The sequence below is a fragment of the Otolemur garnettii genome, unplaced genomic scaffold (genome assembly GCF_000181295.1).
Source record: "Otolemur garnettii isolate 467f Iridium unplaced genomic scaffold, OtoGar3 scaffold00007, whole genome shotgun sequence".
In the NCBI taxonomy this organism is placed as follows: Eukaryota; Metazoa; Chordata; class Mammalia; order Primates; family Galagidae; genus Otolemur; species Otolemur garnettii.
In genome coordinates, this window is record NW_003852402.1 from 9,219,403 (window position 1) to 9,242,971 (window position 23,569).

General features: G+C 53.5%; 1 protein-coding gene across 1 annotated transcript; it reads left to right on the forward strand.

Annotated features, from left to right (window-relative positions):
• Nucleotides 1-2,604: 2,604 nt before the first annotated feature.
• Nucleotides 2,605-23,244, forward strand: NPTXR (neuronal pentraxin receptor). The gene is made up of 6 exons (XM_012801109.2): nucleotides 2,605-2,727; nucleotides 2,987-3,772; nucleotides 16,752-16,977; nucleotides 19,121-19,368; nucleotides 22,391-22,570; nucleotides 22,797-23,244. Exons 1-6 carry the CDS (start codon nucleotides 2,605-2,607, stop codon nucleotides 23,019-23,021), a joined length of 1,788 nt encoding a protein of 595 aa, XP_012656563.2. The 3' UTR covers nucleotides 23,022-23,244.
• Nucleotides 23,245-23,569: the final 325 nt, after the last annotated feature.

The following is a 23,569-nucleotide window of genomic DNA, read 5'->3' on the forward strand; positions in this document are numbered from 1 at the left end:
CACAGCAACCTCCAACTCCTGGGCTCAAGCGAGTCTCCTGCCTCCGCCTCCCAAGTAGCTGGGACCACAGGCACCCGCCACAACGCCCGGCTATTTCTTGGTTGCAGCCATCATTGTTGTTTGGTGGGTCCGGGCTGGATTGGAACCTGCCACCTTAGGTGTATGTGGCTGGCACCTTAGCCTCTTGAGCCACAGGCGCCGAGCCAGGCTTTCCACATTCTACTGTTATTCTACATTTTATAGAGCAGAAAACTGAGCCACAGAGAGGGTGTCATGCCTCCCAGGGAAGTGCAGAGGACCCAAGATGGATCCTGCACACACAGTAGGTCTGCATCACAACCAAGGAACCATGCATGCATTTAGGAAACTCCAATCTATTATGATGGGCTGCAAGCAAATCTGCCCAACTTCTACCCGAGAGAAACCAACTTTATAATCCTGGTCAGCAAACAAACCTGCCCTCTGGTCCAGAGGGGAGCCCTGGCTCTATTTTCCAATCAAGGCTGTTCACCATATGAACATCCCTGAAAAAATAGCCCTGAATTAAAGTTGTCACTGCCTCAGTGCACAAGATACACAGAAACACCAGAGATCTATTATCTTCCAATATTAAATAATTTGCCCAGGGTCATGCAACTGGTAACAGTAAGAGACAGGATCTGAACTAGACTTTCTGGCTCTAGCACCCATGCCCTTGATCATGAGGAAATACTGCCTCTTAAGGAGTTTGGCCTTTATTCCATAAAAGATGGAGAGCCACCAATATGTTCATAAGCAGAGGAATGACATGCTAATATCACAGGTTTAAAAGTCATTCTAGGGGATAAACAGACAAGTTTAAACAAGATTCAACTCCAACCTTTGGACCCATGTATCCAACTGCCCCCAAATTCCCATGGGGTAGTTCAGGTAAAGGTGGCCCATTTGGTGCCCACGTCATAGTGGCTCTGCTGCTCTTGACAGCAACTCCCTCTCTTGGCCTCCTCTTTCCTTCCCTGGACTTTGATGACAGTGTGTCCTGGGGGTATTATCTGTGTGGCTCTGCCTTTACAGAACATGTGTAGTTACACCAGGAGACTCTATGCTTCATGCACCCCCAGGACTTCTGGGGGACAGACCACCTGCCTTTGCCTTCAGAGAGCTTGGCCCATCTATCTCTTCACTCCCCAGACACTTCTTCGAAGCCGTGCTGCCTGGGCTGGGTTTTCAGGTCACTGTTTCAGCGAGTACTAAGGCACATCCACACACACACAGCTCCGAGGGCTCACTGTATACAGAGCTTGCATTTGCTTTGTTCCTGTTTTACAACTCAGGTCTGAGCAAAAATCCCTGACTCCCAGAATTGGGGTGAACAGTGTGGATATCATTCTGATGGGTGTTGGAGGGAGCACGTAGAATACATGCACAGGACCCCTCAACAAAATCCCAGTGGCCAGACAGGGTCCCCCAAGTCTGTTGCCTTCTCAGAAATGTTCTGGCCTCTCCTCAACCGCACTGTGTGACCAATGGAGACCACAACAGTCACCCTGGTGGTCCAGAGAGCAGAGTTTGGCCCTTCCTGCAAGTCAAGGATATAGGCTTGGGAAGGAGACGATGTGGAAACACCCACAGCCTTCCTAGCCCCTTCCAGCCCTGGGAATCCATATTGGTCAGGAAAGGCATCACAGAAAATTGGTGCTAGAGCTGGATTGTGAAGGATAGTAGGATTCTTTTTTCAAGTTTTTAATTGCAAAGTTAATTTTCTTTTTTTTTTTTTTTGAGACAGAGCCTCAAGCTGTCCCCCTGAGCAGAGTGCCATGGCATTACAGCTCACAGTAACCTCCAACTCCTGAGCTCAAGCGAGTCTCCTGCCTCTGCCTCCCAAGTAGCTGGGACCACAGGCGCCCGCCACAACGCCCGGCTATTTTTTGGTTGCAGCCGTCATTGTTGTTTTTGGCGCGGATCCGGGCTGGGGATTCGAACCCGCCACCTTAGGTGTATGTGGCTGGCACCTTAGCCGGTTGAGCTATAGGCGCCGAGCCGCAAAGTTAATTTTCAACAAAATATATATAGATATTTTTGACAGGAGACAGTACAATGCTCCCCCTCCACCCCCACACCACAGCCCACTCCCATTCCTGCTGTTCCTTGGCGCTAGTCCGCATGCCCATCAGGCATGCCACACTAGCCCACCTGTCACAGACTGCAAGGCAGGGAAGTGCTTCTGTCCTGGGACATTTGATACTCAGAACCCCCTCCCCCCAAGAATGCGGAGGTGGGGATTTCGGTCATCCTCCGAGATTACAGCAAGATTTTTGTGGTGGGGGCGGAGGGGAGTGAACTTTGCTCCTTTAGGAGGTTGGAGGAGGGGTGTCACAGGCAGGTGGCAGTTTCCTATGGATAGGTCGAACCCTTCCCCTCAGCCCCTGCCTTTTTTTTTTTTTTAAGGGACAGAATCTCACTTTACCCCGGCCTTTTTAAACTGCTCTCACCTCAGCTCCTGTAGTCTGGGTCCGGTCAGACGTGCCAGAGCTCAAAAGCTGCCCTAATGCATCTATCTACCTGTGCGACTATGACAACGACATGACCTGGTTGGTTCTTAGTTTCCCCATTTGTATTGTGAGCATGTCCACCTTGAGGCTTAATTACGACCGAGCTCTTAGCACACCAAGCACAGAGCCCACCCCTTCCCAAGTAGCTGTCAGCATTGCGGGCATTGGGAGGGGGCCAGAGCACAGAAGTAGAAAGGTGGGGGTAGCCCAGGGGCCTCGCCGCGCTGCCATCGAGTCGCCACCCTCTGCGCTGTGACGGCAGCAAGACAAAGTCCTAGGTGCTGCCCCCGCTCCTCGCCGCGTGGCCAGCGGAGCCCCCACCTTTGCGCCTGGCGCGGAACGGGTGCGGGGCTGGGCCAGGGCCGGCCCGGGGGAGCGAGTGGGGCGGGGCCGCCGCACCCGCTCCCCCTCCCCGCCGCCCGCCGCCCTCTCCTCCTCCCGCCACCCCGGCTCAGAGCGGCGGCAGCAGCGGCCGCGGCGACTGCTCCAGCTCCGGCTCTGGTTCCGGCTGCGGCTCCCGCGTCGGTCCCGCTCGGCTCCGTGCGCCCGGGCCCCGTGCCCCGACCCCGCCGCCGCTCCTGCCGGGGGCCTCGGGCGCCCCCGCCGCCCGCCTCACGCTGAAGTTCCTGGCAGTGCTGCTGGCCGCGGGCATGCTGGCGTTCCTCGGTGCCGTCATCTGCATCATCGCCAGCGTGCCCCTGGCGGCCAGCCCGGCGCGGGCGCTGCCCGGCGGCGCCGACAACGCCTCGGCCGCCTCGGGGGCCGCTGCGTCCCCGGGCCCGCAGCGCAGCCTGAGCGCGCTGCACGGTGCGGGCGGCTCGGCCGGACCCCCCGCGCTGCCCGGGGCACCGGCGGCCAGCGCACACCCGCTGCCACCTGGGCTCCTCTTCAGCCGCTTCCTGTGCACGCCGCTGGCGGCCGCCTGCCCGTCGGGGACCGAGCAGGGGGACGCGGCGGGCGCGGCGCCCGGGGAGCGCGAGGAGCTGCTGCTGCTGCAGAGTACCGCCGAGCAGCTGCGCCAGACGGCGCTGCAGCAGGAGGCGCGTATCCGCGCGGACCAGGACACCATCCGCGAGCTCACCGGCAAGCTGGGCCGCTGCGAGAGCGGCCTGCCGCGCGGCCTCCAGGACGCCGGGCCGCGCCGCGACACCATGGCCGACGGGCCGTGGGACTCGCCCGCGGTCATCCTCGAGCTGGAGGACGCTGTGCGCGCCCTCCGGGACCGTATCGACCGCTTGGAGGTGAGCGCCGTGCGCCGTCGGGGGAGTCGCCTGTGTGGGAGGGGCCGGCCGTGTTCCTGGGTCTCTGAGTCTCGGGTCTCCCGTATATGTAATGAGGACAGTCACTCCTTCGCTGGCGAGGCAGGAAGATTCTGGCAGGGAACAGGGGTGGGAGTCTGGCACCGCGACTAAGACCCTGAGGTGTGCCCGAAAGGCTCACTTAGGCTATTTCCCCCTCTCTAGACACCTCTTTGAACCTCAGTTTCTGCGTCTGTAATACGGGTACAACAGTGTCCACTGGTATTAGAAATTGGTTAAAATGTGGGTGTGTGAAGTGCTAGGCATGTGATAGATCTCACTCAATGTCCATTTCATTTCCTTCTTCCAGACACCTCCAAATTATTGCCAGCCCCACACTCACTTTCTATAGTCAGGAGGTAGGATGCACTGTCTGAGGGACTGGGGTGGTTGTTCTCTCCTTTCCAGAGTGTGGAACAGAGTGCTCAATAAGACAAATCTGGGTGCCCCCACCATCTCCCACCCCTGAAACCCTTATCTTGGTTCTGACTACTGATGGGCCTGAGGGCAGGAGCTCAGATGCCCGGAGCCCACAACTCTGGGGTGGGGGCTGGGTGCAGAATAGGGCCTCCAGCCCCGACCCCGGCTCCTTCTCCTCCTCTCACCTCTTCCAGGCTTTCCTGGAATAGGCTTTGGATGAGACACCCGGGGTCCTGCATGAGGGAGGCTGCTCTTGGCTGTCATGTGACCCTGGTTAGTCATTTCCTCCTTGGAGTCCCATCACCACCTTCTTTCCCATGAGAACAAATGTGGGGTCCCCAGAAGTGTGAGTCAGACTAGGCAAGGTGAACATCTGGGACACAATGACCACCGCCCGCTAGGGACTGACTTCCAGGCCACAAGGAAGGTGATTAGCAACAAAATTCACTCTGTGGAAGGAGGGACAAAGAGGCCAAAACACTGGTCCCTCTATACCTCCACCAGATGGAGTGCGGCAGGCAAGTTAAGGAAGGAGAACAGTCGGAAGTAAATCCAGCCTCCTCAACCCCCAGGGCTCCTTATGTTAAATCCTGGGTGAGCAGTACAGGCTATGCCCATGGTACAGGCTATGCCCACGGGATGTGGAAGGTTAAATGAAGATGCTGTGGTCCTGCAGCCTTCCAGGATGTTGCCCCACAGGGTGGTAGAGCACAGCCAGGTAGCCTCTGCAGCCAGCCCCTAGCCTTACAGATGAGAAAACCCAGCTCAGGAACCTCTGATGGGCAGTGGCAGAGGCCGGAGGAAAGCCAGGCCTGCACCCTTTCTGCGCCACTGCCAGCACTGAGGGGTTTCTAGGACGAGAGAACCAAGAGCAGGAAAATAGTCAAAGAAAAACTCAAAGTCCACAATGAAGGGAGTTTCCTCACCTGTAAAATTGTAATAATAGCACTGAACTTATTGGGATGGTAGGAGGGTTAAGTCAGTAAATTTATACCAAGGGCCCAGAACAGTGCCTAGCACATGGTTATGCTCAATCAGTTTAAGTGGTTGCTATTTTTATCATTAACCTATAATATTATAATTTTTAAAATGCAGCCAAAAATAAAAATGCAAACAAACCTACCTTTAAGGAAACAAGCTTTATTAATGTTAAAAAAAGATTTGATGTTTAATAAACTTCCTCTTGCCTGCCATAGTCCTTGCCCCCACGTCCAGATGGCACAGGTGGCTCCTCCCACGTCTGGGGCTGGCAGGGCTGGACTTGCCCTGGACCTGTTCCCCCAGCACCTGCAGCACTTGGTGGGGTGGCCTCTCTTCTGATCAACTGGCTGTGGTTGGGGGGATCCTGATGGCTGAGATTTGGCAACAGGTCAAGCGTTCAGTCTAGGGGAGCACTGGGTTCCCCATGTACACCTTCTCCACTTTTCTGAGTGCAACAGCCATGAACAGAGAAAGGTGGGAGCTGCTTGGCCAACCAGGTCTGCCTTCTGAGCCTGGCAGTGGCCACAGCCAGTCTCTTTGGAGCCTTTGGCAGGGGCTGGGGTCTGGAGCTAAGGGTCCAGGCTACTGGCCTTTTCTGGGCCTCATGCAGTCATCAGTCACTGTCTCATTTCTCCCCTCTCTTCTCATTCAGTATTCTCTAAAGACCCCAGGTTTGGGGGGGGCCTACTTTCTCTCCCACCAGTACTATTGCTGACATCCTCAAACTTAATAAACTGAGTGGGGACTTTTCCATCCTTACTTTAGTGGACCCCTCAGTCACATCTGACCCCACTGATCATTCCATCCTATAGTGCCCTGGGCTTCTAGATGCCTCTTTCACTGTCCCTCCTCCTCCTTTTCCTCTTATGACTGCTGCTTCTCTGTCTCCTTGCAGGGGCCTCTGTTAAGGTTTGTGTCCCTCTTGGCTCTTGCTTTCTCTGGGTGCACTCAGCCACACCCATTCCAAGGTGGAACCCCAAGCCAAAGCTCAGTCTCCAGCCTAGGGTTCATTCCCAAGCTCCAATCCCCACAGATCCACCTGCTTCCTGACATCTCCCTCTGGATATCCCACCAGCCCCCAGCCTCTCTGTTTTCCACCTGCTGCTTGGGTGTCCTCTGCGAAGATACCCTTGGCTCATCCCTTACCTCTTGTTTCTGGCCAGCCCTCTACCTGCTCTCTACCCATCTTGCAGTCGCCTCTTCACCTCTTTGCTGGTCTCTCACCTGCAGGCACAGCCCTCCCTCCTTCCTCCTCCAGGCAGCCCCAGTCTTCCTTTCCCACTGTGGACATCCCCTATGGTATAGGCACCTCAGCCCACTCCCAAGCTGCCACTTCAGATCTAGTCCTTCTCTCCTGACCCCTCCCACAGTTCTTTCTGCATGGATCACCCCAGCACAACCCTGATCCTTGTCAAAGACTCTCCTTGAGCACACTTCTTCCCTGAGGCCTTTCCTGATCATACTCTGTCCCCTTCTTATCCCACCCAAGCTCCCTTAATCCTCACACTTCCCTGCCCATCTTCACTCAGCACATCCCTGCATTACCCCTCCCCCATGCCATAGGCTGACTACTAAAAGGGAGGGAAGATTGGTCTGTCCTCCTCTGTTTTTATTTTTGTTGTTCATTGGAAAAAGTCAGAAGGTTTCTTAGGGGGGAGGAGGGAAATGGAAAAGGTTTTTTGGGGGGAGGAGGGAAATGGCATTTAATTGCACGGTTTTCTCCCTTTTGCAGCCCCCTTTTGATCCTTTTCCACATGCAGCCATTGTTACAGAGCTGCTGTGTAATTACCATTTTAATGACTTTCATAATAATCCTGGGATTCATCTGCAGCTCTACCATCCATCAGTGCACTTGACCGGCTCCCGATGCAGGAGATATAGGTTGTTTCTAATTATTTTTTCTTCTGGATGCTCATTGCAGGATCAATTTCATGCAGAGACTCGTTTGTTTGTTTTCTTTTTAAGTCTGTTGAATTATTTCTTTAGGCTGAATTCCCAGGAGTGGTATTACTGGGTCAGAGGATATTGACTTTTTATGGCTGTGGCCAAGAACCACTTTCCAGGAGAGTTGGCCCATTCATGTAGCAATGGGGCTGGGGCTACGTATGCACGTTCCAGTGTTACATTTGTATATATGTATATAGCAGAACCTCAAGATTGATTTAAATACATTTCTTTGACATCAACCATATCCTTAGCCCAACCTGGCAAGCTAGTCACCTCCCTTGATCCTAGAGTAGAAGTCAGTAACCACCAGAGCACACACTTACTGTGCACTAGTTGCGTGTCAGGCACTGTGCATTATCTCACTTAATCCTCATGAAATCTCTTTGAGGGAGGTGCTTTTCTATCCCCCTTTTACCAAGGTTCAGAGAGGTTAAGGAACTGGCCCCAAGTCACACAGCAATGGAGGTCAGTGTCTGGCTCTAGAGCCCTCCATCTTCATTGTTAACTCTAGATTCAGCTGGAGAGGTCGGGCATCACCCACCTTCAGGAGAGTGACCTGGACAGATGAGGACAGGGCCTGGTGCTGTACACTGCCCTAGACCACTTCCTGTCTCAGAGCACCTGGTGTGAGAGGGATGAGGGCCTGTCCTCAAAGGTGTGTCCTGCTGCTGGCAGGATAATCAGGAGACTTGCTGTGGGACCTCTTCTGCTGCCACTGCTAATAACAACCAACACTTAACATGCACTTGCTGCATACGGATTAGTCAATGCAGTCTTCGACCTTGTAAAGTAGGCCTGACACTTTCCCATTTTACAGATGAGGAAATGGAGGCTCAGAGAGTCTAAGGGACAGAGAACCCAGCAGATCATTCAGGTTCATGTTCCAACTCTGTCATTTGAGGTGAGGTATTTGACTTTCTTAACCTTGGTTTCTTGTCTGTGAAGCAGAGATTAAACAGCAGCCCCTTTGTGTGGGAATAAATGAAATCATAGTAGGGCCTCTGGCACAGGGCCTGGTACAGAATAAGTGCTTGGTGAATGATTGCTGGGAAGAGGAGGTAGGAGCTGGACTCTAGCCATCTGCAGACCCCACCAGCCCTTCCCCACTGGGGCTGGCCTCCCCCCATCTCCAGATGGGACACCCACACTGGGAGGCCCTAAACCTCCTACTTCTGCCAGTAGTGGGACCATCATTCCAGGAAGAAACATGGACTTTTAAACCCCAGCTCTGCCACTTGCTTGCTGTGACCTCAGACAATCCCTTCTCCTCTCTGATCCTCAGTTTCCCCATCTGTCAAATGGGAGAGGTGGGCAGGATGTCCCAAAAGACCCCTCTTGCTGTCACCTCGAGCCCTTGAAACCTCCCATCCCTGACAGTGCACCTTGCTGTTGCAAGCTTGGCAGGAGCTGCCGAGGTGGAAGGCAAGTACTTTCTTTTTAGGTATATCTTACATTCAAGATATGTAAGAGCTCACATATCTAACTTATAAAGGACACAAATCTTAAGTGCCCACCTCAGTGTAAATTTATATATGGATACACCTATGAAAGCACCACCTAGCTCAAGAATCAGAACACTCCCAGTGCCCTAAAAGGTTCCCTTGTGGCCCCCAAAGCCAACACTTCCCAAAAGCCACTATTCTGGCTTTTCTAACCGCAAGTCAGTTTTGAACTTCATACAAACAGACTCATATAGCTATGTGGCTTTGTGTTGGGTGGTTTTACATGTAGCACCACGTCTGGGGCCTGCAGTCCTGACGTGTGTATCAGTGGTTTGTTGTTTTTTCATTTCATTTTGTTGTACGAATGTGCTATAATTCATTTACTTGTCCTCTATGGATGGACACTGGGTTGTTTCTGATATTTCACATAAAGCTGTCTACGAGCATCCTTGTGAAATCTTTTGGTGGCTGACAGCCCTCATTTCTCCTGGATCTGTCCCCAGGAGTGGGATGTCTGGGTCGCAGGACGGGCATATATTTAGCGTTAGTAGATACTGCCAAACATCTTCCCAGAGTGGCTGTGAGAGTTTACACGCCCGCCTGCATGTAAACCTCGCCAACCTTGGTATGGTCATTTTAAAAATACTCCCGTCTGGTGGGTGTGTAGTGGACTCATTGTGGTTTTAATTTGTCTTTCTCTGATGATTCATGATGTTGAGCACCTTTTCTTATATTTGTTGGCTGTTTTGTGAAGTTTGCCTGTAGGAGGTGGGATGAAGTCAGAGGTCGGTGCTCTTCACCAAGTGGAGAACGTGGAGGGGTCTCCCCAGGCCGATCTTGGGTACCACAGATCTCTAGGGACAGGGACTGAGGCAAGCAACCCCAAATGGAAGCACTTACACGTCCCCACAGCCCTTGTTTTATTCTAGGGGAAACTGAGGTTCAGAGAAGCTGAGGGCCCTGCCCACAGCCACACAGTGGCAGAGAATGAACCAAGACCACAGCCAGGATTTCTGATTAAAGTGGCTAGGGATGGGGCCTCAGTTTCAGCTGAGTGTTTTTGGCTAGGGCCCAGAGGAGTATAGGCAGGCAGGGTCTGAGAAGAAATCCTGGTGGCCTTGTCGAAGCATTCGTCTGACAAGGAGTCCTTGAAAGGAGAATGGAGGGACCCAGTGCTGGAGGGGCCCTAAGGCACCCTCAGGGCCCTCAGAGCCCAGGGTGTGCGTGGCAGGCCCCACACCCCTGCTCCTGCCTCTGGAGAGAGCCTTTCTCCTCCTTCCTCATCCTCTTCCCCATTTGTCTTTTTTTCCTGACAGCTCTAAATTGGCTTTGGGGACTAAGACGGTCCAAACCACTCTGTCCTCTGCCCCTCTCTCTCCTACCTCCTCCTGCCTGGAGACAAAGATGGAGACAAAGCTGTCTGCTCGGCTTGACCCTGAGAGGAAGGTGGGATGGCAGGGTGGGACGACACTGGCTCCCCACCCAAGCTCCTCTGAGAAGCCTCTCTGGCTCCCGTACTCTGGCCTTGGCAGAGCCTGTGGCTCTGTGCTCAGTGCCCTGGCCATCCCAGCTCCATGTCTGCCTTCCTGCCAGCTGAGAGCACCGCCTGTGGAAGGCACAGGGCCCTCTTGCACCAGACACTTGATGGGGGACAGAGCTTGCCCTCTCCGCCAGGCCTGTCAGTGGAATTCCACAAGAACCCTGGGCCTATCACTATTCCCATTTTATAGATGAGGAAACAGGCTCGGAGAAACTCAGAAATATGCCCAGGCCACTCAGCTAGTATTTCAAGCCAGGCAGCCTGGCTCCAGGGTCTGCATCGTTACACAGCATGCTTTACCTGCCTCTTATTAACAGTGAACAGAGTAACGGTGGCTACAACCATTTATCAGCCTCTAGACTCCATTCTTTCATTTTATCATTACTTACACCCCTAAATGTAGGTACTATTATTACCTCCATTTTACAAATGAGGAAACTAAGGCTGAGAGGAGTTGAATAACTTGCTTAAGGCCACGGATCTAGTAAATGAGGAGCCTAGAAATGACACTATCCTGTCTGACATGACAGTTGGTGTCCACAACCAGGCCACCATGTTGCGGCAGCACACACCGATGAATGGATGGATGGATGGATGGATAGGTGAGAGTGCTCTGCAGCCCTGCCAGAGAAGCCCTTGGGGCCCTTCTTTCCCTGTGAAGCATCTTAGTTCAGGCATCAGAGAAGCTGCCATCTGGAGGGTGAGGAGGCATTAAGCAGAGGAGGAGTGGGAGAAGGAAGGGTGTTCTTGGCAGGAGGAACAGCATGTGCGGAGGCCTTAGGAGAAGGAGCTAGGGGAAGTTGGGCAGCTGGGGACTTTCCGTGGGGGTGACCTGTACCCTGTGGTGGGGATGGGGGTGGTGAGTGTGGGTTGTGTCGTGAGAGCTGAGGCTAGAAGAACAGGTGGTGATGAAGGTGAAGGTGAAGGTCCCCTCACTGGTGGGGGAGGGGACTCTTGAAGGATTTTAAACAGAAAGGAGCGTGGTTGGACTTGCTTCTGGTTGCTGTGTGGAGCTTCAGGAGTGGAAGCTGTTACACAGTCCAGGAGACAGTAGCCAGGACTAGGGAGAAATAAAGGAGCTGAGGCCTTGAGAGTCAGGGTTAGATTTGAGCATAGACTCCATTTTTGGATTCCCTCTATCTTTTTTTTTTTTTTTTTTTGAGATAGAGTCTCAAGCTGTTGCCCTAGCTAGAGTGCCATGGCGTCATAGCTTACAGCAGTCTCCAACTCGGGCTCAAGTGATCTTCTCGCTGATCCTCAAGTGCTTCAGTTTTTCTATTTTTAGTAGAGACAGGGTCTCACTTTTGTTCAGGCTGGTCTTGAACTCATGAGCTCAAATGATCCACCTGCTTCAGCCTCCCAGAATGCTAGGATTACAGGTGTGAGCCACTATACCCAGTTTTTCATTTTTTTTTTTTTTTTTTTTTTTTGAGACAGAGCCTCAAGCTGTCCCCCTGGGTAGAGTGCCGTGGCATTACAGCTCACAGCAACCTCCAACTCCTGGGCTCAAGCGAGTCTCCTGCCTCCGCCTCCCAAGTAGCTGGGACCACAGGCGCCCGCCACAACGCCCGGCTATTTTTTGGTTGCAGCCGTCATTGTTGTTTGGCGGGTCCGGGCTGGGGATTCGAACCCGCCACCTTAGGTGTACGTGGCTGGCGCCTTAGCCGGTTGAGCCATAGGCGCCGAGCCCAGTTTTTCATTTTTAAAGGAAAACCATTGTGAAGTATTTCAGATGGGAAAAACAGGGTAGAGAGCACCATCCAGGCCCCTGCCCCGATGCAAGACCTGGACATTTCCAAACTGCTGCTGCCTTTCCAGGGCCTCCCAGTGCCAGCCCTACCTGCCCCCAAATGGCCTCATGGCCATCAATTTGCATTGGTCTCTGCTGTCCATTTCTCATGCATTTACCATTTGTGTGTCTCTCAACTACACGTCACACAAGGTTGAAAGTTTTACAGCCTTATCCAAATGACATCCAGCTCCTCTGTAACTTGCTTTTTCTCTCATTGTAATGATTCAAGAAAGATTTAGTGCTGGAGATGCAGAAAGGCCAGCCACTTCAAGAGAATTTAAGTAGTGCTAGTCCTAATAACCGGCACTCGGATGGCACCTTGTGTGCCAACTGTACTCTAAGAGCCTTACATCCTCTAACTCACTTAATCCTCACTCCGATGCTGTGAGGTAACACTGCTTTACCCTTTTTGGCCAATGGTGAAACTGAGGTACTGCAATTACACAACGACACTTAGCTGGTGGAGTCAGGGTGTGATCCTGGGAAGGAGGCACATAGAACTTGGGGGTGATTGGGTGGGAAAGGGAGGAATTGTGACCCACACTGCTGCCCCAGAGCCTGTTCACTTTACACCCTGTCCTGCTGCTCCTGGAGCCGGACCCTGTGTTGTCCCAGCAGGGGTGGTCTATGCACAGGGTGGGACCCTGACCCTGAAGTTCCACAACTTCCTTCTGCTCCCTGCAAGAAGGGAGCAGACCCTGAGTGAGGATGAGGCGGTTGGGGCTTCCCTAAGTCCCCTCATTCTCAGCCACCGCATGCTGGCAGCACCCTCCTATCAGGCTCCCTTTGTGAAACTGCCCCACAGTGCACTCTGACACAGCAGGCTGGCCCTTCCCTGCCTTCTGCATGGCCACTAGAACCTCTCCTGCTGGCCTTTGAGGTAGGCAGGGCAACTAGTGCTGTGCCCATTTGTTAGATCAACAAACTGAGACCCAGACTGTCAAGGTAGGACCAAGGAATAGGCACAGGTTCTGGAATCCAGACTGGCCTGGCTCTGCGACTTTGCAGCTGTGTGACCTTAGACAGGCAACATCACCTCTCTGAGCCTTAGTTCCCTCCTTCCCAGGTTGTTGAGATGAGAAACATTTGCACAGCACTTGCCCAGTGCAAGGCCTGGCACTTAGCAAGGGCTCGCTGGGATAGCTGCTGCCATTAGCGTTATTACTGAACACTAATGAACCCAGCACTCTAGCTGCTAAGCTGGGCCTAGAACCCCAGGCTCTGGCTCCAGGCCCAATATGCTCATACCAGAGCCCCCACAGGCTCCCAGCCTCCATTCTCATGCCCACCAGAAGCCAAGTGAGGGTGTTGGCATCATCATCCCTACCCCCCATCTTAGGCCAGGGGCCCACTTGGCATGAGGCCAGGAGCCCACGCAGCACAGCCTGCGCCTGCAGCAGATGGGTGGTGGGGGGAGTCGTGTTCTTCTGATTCAGACGCTGGGATGAAGGGGTGCTCATGCACGATCCGGGGAGCCCACCTCCTCCCTGGCCTTCTTGGCCACGGCAGTGCTAGTGGCTCTGACAAAAGAACAGCTTGTGTGCCGACTCCCTCTCCCCCCAGCCTGCACGTTTTTTTCTCTTTGGAACAGCATCTGTGTAAATAGCCCCGACGCCTGTTCTTCCTGGCAGGCCTTCCTTCCTTGGAAGAGGGAGGACACTTGGCTAGAGAACGAAGATGTTGGCTCTAGGAACGTCAGCTTTGCCCAGTCCCATCATCGTAGACAATACAAAAGGACTTCTGCCTCAATTTCCCATCCATGAAATGGAGATACTAAGGGCGCCAACCTCAGCATAAGTAAATAAATACACAGTGCCAGGGATGGGCCTGGCACCCAGTCTCATTCAGTGTGCCCCCCTCTGGCCTGAAGCTTGGCATAGAGGAGAGTGAGGGTTGAGCACAGAGCAGTGCAGGGGCTAACTGGATGTCCAGCCATCTCAATCCAGTGGGTGACTGGTTCTGTCTCTCTGCAGGCCCTCTGTGGTCACACGAAGGCTCCGGCAGTAGCCAAGTCTCATGGCTTGCATTAATGCTGTCACCTGTCATGTCACTCTTTTTTCCCATCTTTCCATCTGTCCTGGGGATAGACAGAGTGAGGCCTGTTGTTCCCATTTTATGGAAGGGGAAACTGAGGCTTTGTGGTTAGTCTGCACCAGGTCAGGATTTGCAGGTACCTTGGAATTTAGAATGAACCCTTGGGATAGCAAAGACAGTGGCCAGAGGTACCTAGTGGCTCATCTGTCCATCCCATATCAGCAGGGCCAAGCAGACATCTACATGGGTGGGAGGGGGGATAACAATGGTCGGAGCCCCCTCTCTGCTGCTTTAGGAGGTCCCTTTCCAGAACCAACCTGGACAGCCCAGTGACTTGGGTCCTATTGTCCCATCTCACAGCCTGGAATGGGAGGCTGATGCCCTGGTGCTCCTTACCATAGCAGAAGGGAGGTGCTGAGTGTGAGCTGGCACCAGACCCCCTGCACTTTGGAGCAGCCTCACCCTCCCAACAGGAGCCACTCAGCAGGCCCAGGGGTAGGTGGGACAGAGAGGGAGAAGGGCTTCCAGAGGGCCTGCTGGGCACAGGGCCAAGAGGAGCCTTGCAGTGAGCAACAGAGGGTGTGGGAGGCACAGCCTGCCAGGCTCAGTCCCAGCTCTGTTGCTTGACCCTGGTGTGACCTTGGCTGATGCTCTCACCTCGTTTCTTGTCCATGAAGTGGGTACATCGATGGTCCCTACCACATATGTGTGTTAAGCAGATTCAATGAGTGAACATTTGCAAGGTACCTGCTGGGGCTCTGACCATAGCTGAGAACATCCAAGTCTCCCCACCTACCCCACGGGCCCAAAACTGTGCCTTGATACCCACTATGGACCAGTCATTAGGCCAGGGCCTTCCTATATATGCCATTGTTTAATACTGGCCACAGCTTCACAAGCTGGGCATTCAAAGCTTGATTTTATAGAAGAAAAATAATACCAGAGGGGTTACCCAACCTGCCTGTGCCCTCAGGGTACAGTGGCAGAGTCCAGTCATCAGTCTCTCCAAGTCCTCAGCTCAAAGTCACATCGGTGTCCACAATGGCAACTCCCCTGTTGTAGGCACTGACCATCACTATGACACCGGGGACATACTTGTCACATGGCTAGAAAATGGCCTGAGAGAGGTTAGGGGCTTGCCAGTGTCACCTAGCAAATGCCCAGGAAGGCCAGGGCTGGGCCAATGAGGATGGGAAGGGTCTCTAGCACTCGCTACAAGTTGTAGGGCCATCCCTCAAGGCTCAGGACACCTAGGGAATGTGGTGCTTTTGGTTTTCTGTTTTGCCTTCAGCTGTGTCTTCAGCCCTGCACGTGGTAGGTGCTCATGAATTGTTTGCTCAATGAATGAATCAGGAGAATTCAAAGAGCTCACCTAAACCTCGGGGCAGGGCCTAGGGCCAGGCTGAGAGCGAACTTCCCAGGGCTCTGGGCAGTGTGGAGGCAGCTGCTGACCTGGCAGTGGGGACCGTGGAGGGGGTGGGAAAGCCAGGGGGATTGCGAAGCCAGGGGAGTGGCAAAGGCCTAATTTCCTAGCAGGTTATTGCATTATTAATCGCGTACTGATGTTTCCATGACAGGTCCACCAGAGACTGTCCCCTCCAAGAGTCAGAACCCGTGTCCTCATCTGCCTTTCTCCACCCCAAAAGGGGCTTTCTCCAGCAGGAGAGGGGGGAGGAGAGGCCCCTCCAGCTCCTGCCCCATTTCTCCTGTCCACCAGGGTCTTAAAATGGGGGTGTCAGAGTGCACCCTGGAACACTCTCCCCAAGACAGTAATTACAACAAACAGGCTCTATTTATTGGCCTTTTCCACTTAATCCTCCCCACGGCCCTCCAGATAGGTGCATTGTCTCATGAGTAAACAAGTTCAGAGAAGTCAAGAGCTTTTCCCAGGGCCACACAGCAGGTTGGTTCCTGAGCTAGATTTGAACTCTGGGCTATCTGACTCCAGAGTATGTGATTTTAACTAGCTGCCACCCTGGAACAGCCAGGCCTCTGGAGTCTTATTCTAGAAGCCACTGGTTGTGCCCCTGGGTCTGGGCCCAGTACCCACCCAGAGCCTTGTGCACAGCCCCATTTTATTTTATTTTATTTTATTTTTTTTTTTTTTGAAAAAAAACCCCAAACCGGCCCCCCTGGGCAGAGTGCTGTGGCATTACAGCTCACAGCAACCTCCAACTCCTGGGCTCAAGCGAGTCTCCTGCCTCCGCCTCCCAAGTAGCTGGGACCACAGGCGCCCGCCACAACGCCCGGCTGTTTTTTGGTTGCAGCCGTCATTGTTGTTTGGCGGGTCCGGGCTGGGGATTCGAACCCGCTACCTTAGGTGTACGTGGCTGGCGCCTTAGCCAGTTGAGCTATAGGCGCCGAGCCCACAGCCCCATTTTAGAGAAGCCTGGTGAGTGAATGAGTGAGGACTAAGACAGTGTGTCCCTTTAGTGACAGGTCAGTGTCCAGCCTCACAGCCAGGAAGGATGCTGACTGCGCACTGGAACAACCTGGAAGCCTTTGCAGCCTTCAGGCCAGACCCCACACTCCAGCCACAGGCTGAGACATCCCCAAGGGCAGGAGCCAGCTCTGCTTGCTACTTACTATGAGGCACCAGCACTGGGACTCATCTGCTGCCTGGAGTTGACATTGCCCTTCCCATTTTTCACCTGGGAGTCAATAAGAAGGGGCAGTGGGCATCTCGGCACCCTTGGCACCCTTGGGCATCTTTCCTTTCTCCCCCCAGATGACATCTCATGCTTTCTCTCTCTGTCCTGTGAGCAGAAGGACCTCCCAGCCCATGCGAACCTCTCAGCTGTCCCAGCTCCTGCCCCCGTGGCACCCACCGTTCTGCACTCTAAGATGGACCAGCTAGAGGGGCAGCTGCTGGCCCAAGTGCTGGCACTGGAGAAGGAGCGTGCGGCCCTCAGTCACAGCAGCCACCGGCAGCGGCAGGAGGTGGAGAAGGAGCTAGATGCCCTGCAGGACCGCCTCGCCGAGCTGGAGCACGGTGGGTCTGGGCCCCAGGAAGGGCATTGCAGCCAGGCCTTAGTCCTTGGAGGCGTTCTTGGGGTGACAGATCTACTCAAAAAAATACATTCTTGCTCTCCAGGGGCTTATTCTGGATGGGAGGGTGAGGAGGCAACTGTGGAACACAAGAGGGAGAGAATAATTGAAGGATATTATCATTATCAAGGTTAAATAAACAGTTACCATTTTCTGGCACTTTCTATGTCGTGGGATTGGGCTAAGTACTTGGCCCAATCACATCAGCTGATTTTAATTTTCACAGTTTTTACGGGTGAGGAGACTGAGGCTCAGAGAGGTCAAGTGACTTGCTGAAGGTCACACAGCCAATGAGAGGTAGATCAAGAGTCCAGTGGTTCTCAACCTTCCTAATGCCGTGGCCCTTTAATACAGTTCCTGTGAGTTGAGAACCACTGATTCAGACCTTAAGCCAGGCAGGACTCCACAGTCTTGCATTTAACCATACACAAAATAGCACCTTTGCTGAATTAGTCAGGATTTTGTCTTCTGTTTACCACCTGGGCCTGGCACTGCCAGAGGGTCAGAGAAACATAATGGACAGTATACAGGTGTGAGCACGAGGCCTGGCTCCTGGATCCATTTCTGTCATTGGCTTGCTCTATGACCTTGGAAGGTCACTTCCTTTCCTCAGCCTTTAGTTTTTCTCACCCGAGAAATGAGAGGCATTGTTGAGACTCATGAGCTCTTGAGGATGGCTCTTAAGAGGCTTAGAGACATGAGAGAACCATGAGCAATTAGCAGAGACAGCTTAGGTAGGGAACAGGAGTTCAGGAGAAGACAATCCAGGTGGCCTGCTGGGGGAGGTGAGCCTCAAGCTAGTTCTTGAAAGCAGAGGTGGAGAGCACAGTTTGGAATGGAGGGGCCATGGCAGAGGCAAGCTTCAGGGGAGGGATAGGCCTAGTGGGCTAGCACAGCACCCTGGCTGGAGCACAGGGACAAGAGAGGCAGGCCCGTCCTACTCAGTCCTGCTGGTCCCACTGGTCCCTCTCCATGGAGTCTCCAAAGGGATCAGGGGAAATGCCCTTGAGAGGCGGCAGGGCAGAGAGGAGGGAAGTCACCCAGTTGGACATCTGTGTGCCCATGTGCAAGTCACCTCCCTTCTTGGGGCTCAACTTCCTCATCTAAGAAGCAGTTTTAGAGTCCATCAGTGAGCACCTTCCCTCTTACTGTGATGCATCCTGTCAGCCTTCACTCCAAGCCCAAACCAGATCCAGGAACTCTGGGTCCACATCCCTGGCCCCCACCCAGAACCCACAGTCCTTGGTAACTGGGTGAGGGGGATTCACCAGGAATTAGAAATGATGAATTTCAGATGGCAGTGCCCGTGACTCCTACCCTGTAGTGTATGTGGTGTGTGTATCCCCTCCCCTTGGAGGCAGTGACTCTCCAATCCACCACGCCCCTGCAGGAAGCTGTCTGATAGCTAAGACATAGAATGCCAGAAACTCTGAGTTGGAAGACACTTTGAAGATCAGAGAGTCTCAAGATTGTTTTGTTCAAATCCCAGCTCTGCCACTTATTATCTATGTGACCTTGAGAAGATTACTTAACCTCTCTGTGCCAAGGTTTCCTCATCTGTAAAATGAAGATTATAATTGTGTCTATTTCATGAGGTTGTCACAAGAAATGAAATAAGTATGTAAAAGCACTTCAAATAGTGCCTGCCACATAGAAAGCACTACATACGTAGTGAAGCTCATTAAATAGGAAAAATTTAAAAATTGGGTCACCACAACTAACACTGAATGTTTACTATGGGTCAGGCCCTTTCTGTACTCAGTTCCCCTCAACCTGAGAGGGAGGAAATAGTATTACCCTATTTTACTGAGGAAACTGAGGCCCAGAGAGGCTAAGTTTAACTTGTTAAAGGTCACATGAGTGGGAAGTGGTGGAGGTGGGATTTGAACTCAGGGCATCTCAGGTCCAGAGCCCTTGGGTTTTTACCATGCCCCTCAGCACAAAGGCAGAGCAGAGAAGGCGCTGAAGGCACCTGGCACACAGTAGGTGCCCAGGAACTGTTAGCTCTCATTCTGGAGTGTTCCCTGTCCACTCTGCCCTTGTCAGTGTCCACTGACTACAACTGTGTCTGCCTTGCCCACCTTCAGGGTCCTCGGCCTACAGCCCCACAGATGGCTTCAAGGTCAGCATCCCCTTCCGCAACAACTACATGTATGCCCGCGTGCGGAAGGTGCTGCCTGAGCTCTACGGGTTCACCGCTTGCATGTGGCTGCGATCCAAGTCCAGTGGTACTGGCCAGGGCACCCCCTTCTCCTACTCGGTGCCTGGGCAGGCCAACGAAATTGTGCTGCTAGAGGCAGGTCATGAACCCATGGAGCTGCTGATCAACGACAAGGTAGGCAGTGAAGGGCAGACGGTGACCCCTCTGGGAGCCCCTGCATGGGTCAGTTCTCTTTGTTCCCCTGCTCAGCATATTCAGCATACATTGAATGCTGTGTCTGGGGAGGGGGTGGGGTGGTAATACAAAAACAGTCTAGACATGGAACAGGCCCTTGTGTCCAACAGAGGCTGTAAGTGTTATTCCCATTTTACAGAAGAGGCAAGTGAGGTTCTTGGAGATTTAGTGACTTCTCTGATGACCCAGCTGTGGGGTCAGAGTGGAAAGGTCTGCCCCAGGGCCCTGCTCATTCTCCTGGATGTAGAGATAAGGAAGAAAGTGAGGTCAAGGGCCCACCTGGGGAGAAGGGAGTTCTCATGGGCTCGTCCTCCCTTCTACTCCCTGGAGGCCAGCCCCTCTACCCTTCCCCACTATGGAGAGTACAGCGGTGCAGTGGGCAGGCTCTGGGACCTGCACGCTGATTTGCATTCTGCTTCTGCATCATAACCCCTGTGTGACCATCAACTCATCACTTACCTGCCCTGTACCTCAGTTTCCTAATCTGTACAGCAAGAGAGATAGTAGCCCCTACCTCATGGGGCTGTAGTGAGAAGCAAGTGGCTTTAATACCTGAGGAGGGGCTCAGCGCCTGTGGCTCAAGCGGCTAAGGTGCCAGCCACATATACCTAAGGTGGCGGGTTCAAATCCCCAGCCCAGGCCTGCCAAACAATGACGGCTGCAACCAAAAAAATAGCCGGGCGTTGTGGTGGGCGCCTATAGTCCCAGCTACTTGGGAAGCTGAGGCAGGAGACTCGCTTGAGCCCAGGAGTTGGAGGTTGCTGTGAGCATGATGCCATGGCACTCTACCCAGGGGGATAGCTTGAGGCTCCGTCTCAAAAAAAAAAAAAAAAAATACCTGAGGAGGGCTTCGAGCAGAGCCCAGCACTGAGTGAGCATCAGCGAGTGTCAGCTGCTCTCATTGTGCCAGGCACTGTGCTGATCAGATCTTTACTCACATCATCACCCTTGACTTCCCTTTCAGCACTGGGAGGTAGGCACACTCATCCTTCCCATTTTGCAGATGGAGAAGCTAAGGCTCAGGAAGGGGAAATAATGCTCCCTGGCCACACAGCTGGTGAAGGAGTGATGCTATGATTTGGGGTCTTGGGTTCCAGAAACCACCCTATAACCTCTTCCCTGCCCTGGTGAAAGGCAGGACCTTAAGGACAGGCCTTGGGCGGAGGGAGTATCTTAACACCCTCATCCCCTTTCCAAAGTTGCCACCCACCTGCAACATTGCTTTGGGCCTGGCAGTCATGCTGATCCATTGAGACCCCTCTGGAAATGCAGATGCCACATATCACACTGCCCTGTGACTAGCCTGTAGCCACAGAGAGCCACTAGGATTGGTTGAGACCATCAGAACCCAGCTCAGCAGAAGGTGCCTTTCACGGGCATCCCAGAGAAGAAAGAATAGGAAAGAGAAAGGCCCAGAGATCAGTGAATTTCTCTTGTGGCCCTATAAATCCTACAATCACCAGAGTGGCTGGAACACATCTAGGTGCTGCTTCCCTGTTCCCTTCATCACCCCCTGGCTGCAGTCCTTGGCTTTGCCCGAGTTCAGCACTCAGCTCTCTGGAGAGGGAATTCAGCACCCTGGACAGGGCACTGCACAGCCCTATCCTGGGAACCTCTGGAGTCCCTTTGAGAGCCAAACTCATAGACTGCTCACTGTTCCCCTTTTAGTCCAGCCCCTAAGCCTTTGCCCCTGCCATGCCTAATAGTGGAATGGTCAGGTTCTGTTGTTCTTCCAGACAGCATGTCTTCTGTTCCCATGCCCTTTCTTCGTCCTCGGCCGTCACACAGTCTTTGTACCTCCCTCATGGCCCCCATGTTGTTATGTCTGCCAGTATTGTCCCTGAAGTCCTTCCCTCCTGTGCAGTTCTGCTCACTGAGGGCTCAGATCAGATCTGATCCATGTCCCCAATGTCCAGAACAAGGCCTGGCAGTAAGTACACCTCAGAGAATGTTACATTAAACTGTGACCTCAGAGAACTTATAAGGTGAAAGAGCCCTCTGGGAGCACAAATCCACAGATAGCAAGTACCTTTCATCTCACAGGCCAACCCTAATCAATCAGCAGTGGCATCTCAGAGCACCGTGATGGAAAGAGTATGAGGCTGAGTCTGGGCTCGTGAGTGATTCGCCATGTCTGCCTTGGGGAGAAGAAGAGGTAGTGGCTGTGTCAATGCCATTTCTCTCTCTCTTTTTTTTTGATACAGATTCTCACTTTGTTGCCCTTGCTAGAGTGCTGTGGCATCATAGCTTACAGCAACCTCAAACTCTTGGGCTCAAGTGATTCTTTTACCTTAGCCTCCCAAGTAGCTGGGACTACAGGCACCTGCCACAACGCCCAGCTATTTTTATAGACGGTGTTTTACTCTTGCTCAGGCTGATCTCAAACCCTTAATCTTGGGCAATCCACCTGCCTTGGCCTCCCAAAGTGCTAGGATTACAGGTCTGAGCCAACTCTGCCCCCAGCCTATCTTTTGTCTGATGTTCTCACTTTACAGATGAGGAAAGAGCCCAGAGAGAGAAGAGCAGCCTCCCTAAGGTCACACAGGAGATTGGTGGCAGAGTTGGGCCAGTGCCTGGTCTCTGAGTCCAAGGCTCACTCTGCTACTGCCAACAGGGGGGCCCTGGGTGAGGAGTTCAGAGTCAGGTAGGGTTGTGAGACACTGCTTCCACCCAGTATGACCGTACAGGCCTGATAGAGAGTGAGCAAACTGCCTAGAAACAACTGAAAACCCAAACTGGATAGTCCCTTGTGATCTGAGTGAACCTGCTTGTTTTGGTCTGTGGGGAAAGAAATAGAGAAGGGTCAGGGAAAGTGACTGGGCTGGGAGGAAGGAGAACATGAAGTGAGGCCTTGGGTCACTCCCTGGAAGGGAGGACATGGGTCTCCCTACCCCCGATCCCCACTACATCAGCCTTGGGCCTTGTGGCACCTCTGACCTGAGGATGTGGAACCTGTGTCCAGGTGGCCCAGCTGCCCCTGAGCCTAAAGGACAATGGCTGGCACCACATCTGCATCTCCTGGACCACAAGGGATGGCCTCTGGTCTGCCTACCAGGACGGGGAGCTGCAGGGCTCTGGCGAGAACCTGGCTGCCTGGCACCCCATCAAGCCTCATGGGATCCTTATCCTGGGCCAGGAACAGGTAAGGCTCAAGCTGATATTGAACTTAACCACACCATTCTGCAGATGGGTAGCCTGAGGGCTAGAGAGAGCAGAGACACGCCCCTTGGGGGATGGGGCTGAGCCTTGGGGGTGGGGCTTCAGCAGGGATGGGGTGGGGCTTTTGCTGGGACCTCACCTGGTGCCTGCCTGTCTTTTCTGCTCCCTCACTCCATGTTTCTCCTTTCTGTCTTGTTCTTTTGTCCCAGGATACCCTGGGTGGCCGGTTTGATGCCACCCAGGCCTTCGTTGGTGACATTGCCCAGTTTAACCTGTGGGACCATGCCTTGACACCTGCCCAGGTTCTGGGCATTGCCAACTGTACCGGGCCACTGCTGGGCAACGTCCTTCCCTGGGAAGACAAGCTGGTGGAGGTCTTTGGGGGTGCAACAAAGGCCGCCTTTGATGTCTGCAAGGGGGGGGCCAAGGCATGAGGGGTCCCCTTGTCCAGGGCCCCTCACTTGCCTGCCATTTGGGGGACTTTGAGGGGGCACATCCCCTCCATAGCCTGTCCACACACTGGCTTTCCCTCCTGCCTACTCCTGGCCATGCCTCCATTTCCCCTCTCCTGTACCCACATCTCCAGAGTGCCCTGCCCTGTGAGTGTGTTTGCTAACCCCACCTGGATGGGGACAAGCATCTCAAGTCACCAGGTGGAGCCTGGGGTGAGTCTAGGCTCTGCCCACACTCCTGGATTGCACTGGAGTTGTCTGTTACCTTCCTCCCGCATCCCATCAGTCACATCTGACTCCACTGATCCTTACCACATCCCCCACAGGGCTGTTGTAGGGGCAAGGCCCACTCTCTCAGTGGAGGGATGGCCATTGTCCCCGACACAGCAGGTCTGTCCCTTTCCCGTTCAGGACCATGACAGGCTGGAGAAGGGGATGACAGAGACAGAGGAGATCAGTCTCCCCCTCCTCCATCTTCCCACCAGCTGCCAGGGAAAGGCAGCAGGATCTTGGTGGAGCCTCCCCCACCC

Bases quoted from the DNA above. Each gene is read 5' to 3' on its own strand.
- NPTXR (XM_012801109.2), top strand. From the start codon at position 2,605: ATGTCCACCTTGAGGCTTAATTACGACCGAGCTCTTAGCACACCAAGC. The intron at 3,773-16,751 runs GTGAGCGCCGTG...TCCTGTGAGCAG, and splicing joins ACCGTATCGACCGCTTGGAG to AAGGACCTCCCAGCCCATGC. The intron at 19,369-22,390 runs GTAGGCAGTGAA...ACCTGTGTCCAG, and splicing joins AGCTGCTGATCAACGACAAG to GTGGCCCAGCTGCCCCTGAG.